We start from the raw sequence: 7752 nt of genomic DNA, 5'->3' as shown, positions 1-7752 counted from the left end.
TAAAAAATATATAAATTTTATGTATTAATTAAATTTCACATATGAATATAGGTTTTTGACATTTTCGACATTTTTGACAGTGAGGTTTTTGACGTGACGGTTTAAACCATGGTTTAAACTGTCAAAAACTGTCACATGTCAAAAACCTGCCAACCCTGATTAAAATTCTATCTTGAATAGTTTTTTCACAAAATAGATGTTTGCATTTTTTGATCAATAATTACCCCAGGTCACCCTAATGCTTGTAAACCTGTAATACTCTTATGATTGAAACAAGCATTGATGTTTCACTTTTAGTTCATTATAATTTGCATAATAACTACAGGATTGAAGATTTTCAAAAGTTAGAGGAGAAAAAATAGAGCATAAAATTTATCAGCAAGTCAATGCCTGCTACTGTTTGCAACACCATAAAAATGAGACTAAAATTGTGCATTAAAAACATTTGTCAGGGTTGCCACTCAAATCTGGAAAAAAATTCCCTGTACATCAGTGTTTCCCAACCCTATTAGAGGCAAACAAAATAAAAAGTAGTGATCGCAACATAATTGCATTGGCAAAAAACTTAATACAAGATAAAATTTACGCTATAAAATTCAAATTTTTCAAATATATAAGTTATCATTATATCAACTTTGTAACAATCATCAAACAAGATAAAAATTATTTTCAGGCAACAGTATATATATTGCAAAGAGAATATGTAGTATACTATATAAATTACCTCACACAATCTTCAGATATATGAGTTGGAACATGGTATTTGCAGTCCATAATCATGGTAAGCGTTTCACTGTCATTAGCTTCTTGAAAAGGAGCTCGACCACATACAAGCATATACAGGATGACTCCTAAACTCCAGACATCTAAAATAACAGTTTATGAAATTTACAAAGATCTAACATTCAATTTAAACTATAACATTTTCAGGGATTAAAAGTTCTTAATAACAAATTTATACAATTACAGTTAAGGAAAAATTGTAACAAAAAAAAAGAAAATTAAAAATTTTTTTTTCATTAATTTTAAAAGAACTAAAATTTAAGAAAATTGAAAATATTGTAAACAACATAATGTGAATTCCAAAAATATATTTATAAGTAAACTCATAATCAAACCTTGAATACAAGGTACAAGTGTTAATTTACAAAACTTATCAAATAATTCCTATATGTACTCAAACTCAATTTCCGTACTAGGCCATCCATAAAAATTTTAGAAGCAATTTTTTTACAGTTTTGTCTTGGAATGATTTTCAATTTTGATCTTCTATTTATTGCCTTTGACATTCTCAATTAATATTTATTTATTTATTCATTGTTTTCCTCTTAAATCTTAGATATTTGTTAGAAAAAATATAGAAACTGACAAAAAATTTTTAACTGAAAGCAAAAAAAAAACTTTGCTAACAGTACAAGGTTTAAGGATAAGGTCATTAATAAAACCTCAACCTCTAACTCAGAGTAAAAGAACATTTTGAACAAAGATTTTAAAAGTTTTTGAAACTATTACATCTAAGTACAGAAACACAAAGCAGAGGCTAATTCAAATAATAAATCAGAATATGTAATTCACAAAATATTTTCAAGAGTTATTAAAACTAGAACACCCGGCAATAGTTGCACATATTATAACACCTTTAATTAATAGTTGCACCTTGTACATTAACTAAATATTATGAATGTAACAGAAGGTGCCCAAGTTTTGTTAAACTTGCAAAAGTTAAAATAAATAAATATAAGGTGGTTTTCCAGAGGTGGCAAAATCGAAGATACATCATTTGAGTAATGATGTTACTTTGAAGTTTCTCATATGCCACTGCCTGGGAAGATTTTTATATTGGTATCGACACCAAAATAGTCGCAGAATTTTATAGACTTCCGGGAAGTGGCATATAAGGAACTAAAAAAATATCTTTGAAGAAGACCAACTCAAAGACATACTTTGATTTTTTTTATCAAATTTTTGGAAACTTAAAATCCTTTTGCCCTTTTAGCAATTTGGCCTTTTGGGTACTTTAATTGGCCTAAACAAAAATACTGATGTGGAAATATACCCAACTACTTAGTCATTGCCAAAGTTTATAACTTTTTAAGCGCAGGTATCGATATAAAAATCAGAAAAATCACTAAAAAGTGCAATATTTTGGGACAGATATTAAATATGGATCAACCAAAAAAAAAAATAGAATTTCAACAATGCTTTATACACTAATTAATCAGACAAAAATCAGTAGAAAAATGAATTAGTAACAAACAAATATTATTACAGTAGAGCTTAACAATAATTTAACAAAAACCATAGAAAAGATAACTAATAAAACATTTGTTAACTTTGATTTTTCAATAATTTTTGTCCATCAAAGTAATAATTAAAAATGTTCAAATGTGATACACTTAGTTTATGGTAAGATATAATATAAATAATTGTCATAATGCTTTCCATGGGAGCCAAATTTTTTTTTTTTATAAAATATATTTGTTTAAATAATTTTCATAAGTTAAAAAACTCAATTCTTCTCTTAATATACAGAATCTGTCTTTTAATAAAGCAGTCCATGAAATTTTTCTGACTCCTCCAAAATTTCTCGAACTTTAACGCTATAGTTTTGGTCCATAAGACCTGATAGGCACACTTTATGAGGGAAAATTTCCGAATCATGATCTGCAGAGAATAATCCCTTTAGTCTTGGCAACTTCTGAACAGCAGCCTACAAGAAACTGAAAAAATATCACAGAAGGGGTGGTATACTCAAAGAGTATAACTCATAGCCACCCCCAGAGCAAACCTATGTTTTTTTTAATTAGCAAGTTTAAAATCCGTTAGGCACTTGGCAATGTAGTTGGTAGGGAGATTTCTGCATCCTGATCTATGGCAGAATAATTGCCAAATCTTGGAAACTTACGCGCAGCGGCCCGCAGGAAACTAAAAAAGTAACATCACAGAAAGGAAGCAACATCATCTACATGTTTTTTATTTTTTGAATTTACAAGTTCAAAATCTATTTCGCAACTCGGCGATTGTAGTTGGTGCAACAGATCACAATAAGGAAATATCTAAGATTGACACAATTTCAGACTTACCAACTTTAGGGGCATCATAAGAATCTCCAAGCAATATTTCAGGAGCTGAATATGCAAGTGAGCCACACGAAGTTTCCAATTTTTGGCCAGGACAGAACTTATTGCTAAATCCAAAATCAGTTAATTTCACCATACCAAGTTTTTCAAAGAATACAACATTTTCAGGTTTAAGATCTCTGTGCACTACATGCAATTTATGGCAGTATGAAATGGCATGAACTATTTGCCGAAAATACTTCTTCGCAGTCTCTTCGTCCACGCCATTCTCATGTTTGAGAATGTAGTCATACATATCACCTCCATCGCCTAATTCTAAAATTAAGTATAACTTAGTTTGGGTGTCTATGACATCATACAAGCGTACTACATTCGGATGTTGTACTAATTTCATGCAACGAACTTCTTGAAACAAGTGAGCCCTCGAAACTTCATCTAGCCTTGTTTTGTCGATAACTTTTACAGCGACCTGCTCCCCAGTAAATACGTGCTTTGCCAACTTAACTACGGCAAAATGGCCGCGTCCTAAAGTATCTCCCAAATCATATAAACCTGCAATTTTTCCATCATAATGAGCGTTACTCCGGCTTCGGCTCATTATACAGAAGATCTCAAAACTTAGAGAAAGTAAACACACAGTATAAACTGTGCAAGTGAAGACATTACGATTGCATACTTCAAATGAATTATCACCTCAAAAATGGGAGAAAAAAAAGAAAAAGTACTTCATTAATCCGATCTACACGCATACGCTTTATTTATTTAACTCAAACACTAATTTTATAACAAATTAATAAAGAATATAATAAAATGTAAATTAACTCTTTGCTGACTGCTACATTAAAAACACAAAATGAAGGGGAGAGATGAGAATGTCTTCTTTTTGTCATATTTACCGATTTCCGATTTATAAATGATAATTATTTTTTAATATTTCAGTTGAATTAAAATTGAATTAGATTATGAAAATTTGATCATATTTTTTCTCATTTATTTAAAAAAAAATTTAATATTTTAGGCAGAAGATCTTTAAAGATATTCAAACCGTTAGTCTTAAAGCGTGATACTAAAAGAAACAAATGTAAGCAATAAAAAGCGTTACTTGCGATCATAACGACATGAAGGTGGCGCTTAACCGCATACTTTACCTATGGCAACAATACAGTTAAACTAGTTACGGATTTCTGAATAATTTAATTTGATCTGAAACAAAATTAACAACATGCGTTAACACCTGGGAAGTTTGAATAGTGGCTATCGGAAAGCTAATATAAAAGAGTTTCTAAAAAAATTGCCTTCGTTTGTGAACTGGAAAACTCTTTGCTAGTATGGAGGTAACGTCATGTAAAGATAGCCACTGTATTTTTAATTTGAGCATGCTTATACATTTTCTTCCTACTAAATATAGGGTAACAACGACGAAAAGCATTTTATTTTTTACTTGTATATTTCCAAAAGCAAAAAACATTAAAAAAAATTATTTTCGATATTTTTAAATAAATCAAATCTCTAGCGCTCCTAAGAGTTTGCCTAGGTAAGTCTGAGGGAAATGTCCGGCCCTGAGTCATTCAATAATTACGTGAACACCGCATCTAAACGAAGAAGAGGTTTTTTTGATTTTATTATTTTTACAGACGAAGGGTTTGAGCAATGCTTATGTAAAACATCAAAACAATCTTATTTTCAAAGATTTTTTCTTTAAAGACAATTGCAAACGAAAAAATTATAACAAAAAAAAAATTACGCTTAAATTTCAACTTTGAAATAATAGTTATGTTTGGGAAAAGTAAAAAAAAAAATTCTTGAAGGTGTTTCAGATGTCAAGAGTTTTCATCACAAAAGGAAAACGTAGAATATTCTTAAATGATATTCGACATAAAATATTTGAAAATGAATTGAAACACGAAATGTATTTTATGTAAAGTTACACAGTTTATACGAATTTAATCTTTAATTTTAAAATAAAGAAAAGTACAAGGAAGTGCTCAATTTTCTTATATAAGCAGGAAATTGGTTACTGATTTGCTTATTTTTCGCTTGCACGGGGAAGGGAATGTTTAAAATTGCCAAATCATGCTGCTAACGGCCCCTATCTAAAATATTTATACAATTTCAAATCGCATTCAAAAACAGCAATTGCTTGCTAGGACTTTTTTTTTTCGAATTCAACAAGCTCCCAACAAGGCTTAATGCATTAAATTTAATAAAATAGTCATTGTAATCAAGATAAAACTAAACATTTTTTATTATCAAGTTTACATTTAATCTATTTTAATAATTACATAAATTCACTGATTTAAGTATTACAGTTATTAATAACAATTCCAAATCAAAATCTTCCAAGAGAAGAACAGATTCCCTCTTTGCCAAACTTTAAGTCCTGTTTCAATAACAAATTTAAAAAAATATTTTTTTAAAAAAAATGACATTTAAATTTGCAAATTTGATGAAAAAATAATCACCTTCTTGAAACTTTGCGACTGTGGCATCCAGAAGAAACAAATATCTATTGAATCACATATTTTTTTAAAAGAAAGAAGTATAAAATAGTTAGCACCAGCAGGAATTTGTCTTAAATCGATTATTTTGTAAACAAGGATATATTTGCCATACACTTCAGAAATTATCCATTCGTAGGTAATATATTTTTCATTATGTTTTGTAATGAATTGAAAGGCTTTTCTTAAAAGTTAAAAATGAAAATTTTAAAAATCTTCCAAAATTAACTTCAAAATATTTTTTTTTTTACTCATTTACTTATCTTAAACATTTGTTTTCAACAAAGCTTATTAAAATATGCTTAAAAATGCTAAAATCTCAACATAACAATGTCTATGCTTAGTGTATCTTTAATTTTCCAACATTCTCAAGTAGAAATTGAATACATATTACCGATTTAAATCGTTTGCTTAAGATAATGTTATCGATTTAAATAATGTTGCACAAAATAAAGTACAGACCACTATAATAATTTTTGATCGAACGATAGAATTGTTATGTACTAATGATAGGTAAGTACTTTATTTTCGTCGCATTAGAGCTGCTTAATGGGCTATTGTGTCACGGTCTGGGAAACATCCCTGCGTATGATCCGAAGACTTCTATCATAGTTTATTCATTTGTGAGACCACTTACTCAATTTAGACATAGATCTAAAAGGGAAGGAAATTTTCTCCAGATCCCTTTACCCATGGTGCTGCTTAGTGACGACCACAGGACTTTCGATTCCACAGATTTTACGAGCTCGTACATCGCATGTACTCGGTGGATCTTAGCGAAATCAAAGTATCAAACTACACCCTTCCGGACCGGATTCCGATTAACTACTAGATTACCGCGACTCTACGGACTAATGAAGTTTTAATGGTTAGAGGGATTGCTTTATTAAATTCTACATAGTTTAAGAAGACGTTATGTTGAGCTTCAAAATCAGGAGGGAAAGACACACTTTTTCTGAATAAATGACTTTTTTTTATGACGGATTTAGATTCTTGACCCACAAAATAGAGGGAGAGGTAGTGGAAATCTGGAAAATTTAGTCCTAATAGTTTAGGCAGAAAACTGGTCGAAACTTTAGACTCTTTAATGTTAATTTCAATTTTTGATTTCTATGAATTTAAATTTTTAATTTCTATTTAATTAAACAATGGTCAAAACTGTTTAATTATAATCTTTAGAATTATCTACATAATTTTAAACTAACAAAATCCAAAACTTTAACGGTATTCGTGGAATAGTTTTTGAGGAATAAAAATTTAAAAATATGGATTTTTGAAATTTCATTACTTAATAATGATTTGATTGATTTGAAGTCATTTTAAGTTAATCTTTAAAGATTTTGATTATATCATATAGCCTTCATTTGCATGCAAAAATTACACGTTATAGAGCAACGAAGTTTTGAAATGCGCATGTAATCAGATTTTTAAAAAAATGGAGAAAATAGTAAAAGCAATGAAAAATTATTTACACACTTTTTTAAAAATTCTAATAACTTTAATTCATATGGAATGGAAATCTCAATGTTTCATCTATCATTTAACCCCCTGGCGCACATTTGACACCGGTGTCCCTTATATATATATATATATATATATATATATATATCTTGTATCAAGAAATGGAGTTCCTTATTTACCTTATTTTATTCTTTTAAATTTAGTTCCCATATATTTTAACTTACACACATTTTGTAATGTGGCTGCTTGCAAGTGCAAATCAACAAATTATGAAATAAAGCTCCCACAACTATGTTTTAGAAACATAATATGTGTACAAATAATAACGAAAATTGGAAATATAAAAATGAAAGAAATCATCCATAATTGATAAATTTCATTCTAGAAATGTTTTTACTATCAAATCCAGCTCTGTATACGCACATGCAAGTATTTCATCAAGCATGTAAAATGATTGGCCAGTTCATGCGCTACTGACTGATGTCTTCTACAGCATTATTATTTAGATTATTTTCTATTATTAAATACAAATCAAATGTATATACAAAATGTTATTAAAACGCAAATAAAAGTATAATTGTATGCTTTTGTAAACTGATACTAAAGACCTCAAATCTTAAATAAAAAAGGAATTATTTTAATAGAAAAAGTTTAATTTCCACAACTGCATTAGAAAAAAAAAATTTCTTAAATTGAGTATGAGATTTATTTTG

General features: G+C 29.0%; 1 protein-coding gene across 1 annotated transcript in view; it reads right to left on the bottom strand.

The window, feature by feature from the left end:
- LOC107441686 (SNF related kinase) overlaps positions 1 to 3786 on the bottom strand; it is a gene marked incomplete at its 5' end in the record, with an annotated part of 21090 nt that extends 17304 nt beyond the window's left edge. Inside the window, 2 exon segments of the mRNA XM_016055031.4 lie at positions 725 to 866; positions 3084 to 3786. Coding sequence (XP_015910517.1) covers positions 725 to 866; positions 3084 to 3678 — 737 coding nt within the window.
- Between the last annotated feature and the right edge of the window lie 3966 nt (positions 3787 to 7752).

This window comes from Parasteatoda tepidariorum, chromosome 7 (assembly GCF_043381705.1).
Source record: "Parasteatoda tepidariorum isolate YZ-2023 chromosome 7, CAS_Ptep_4.0, whole genome shotgun sequence".
Classification (NCBI taxonomy): domain Eukaryota; kingdom Metazoa; phylum Arthropoda; class Arachnida; order Araneae; family Theridiidae; genus Parasteatoda; species Parasteatoda tepidariorum.
The sequence above is the reverse complement of the archived record's forward strand: the minus strand, read 5'-3'. Positions and strand labels throughout refer to the sequence as shown.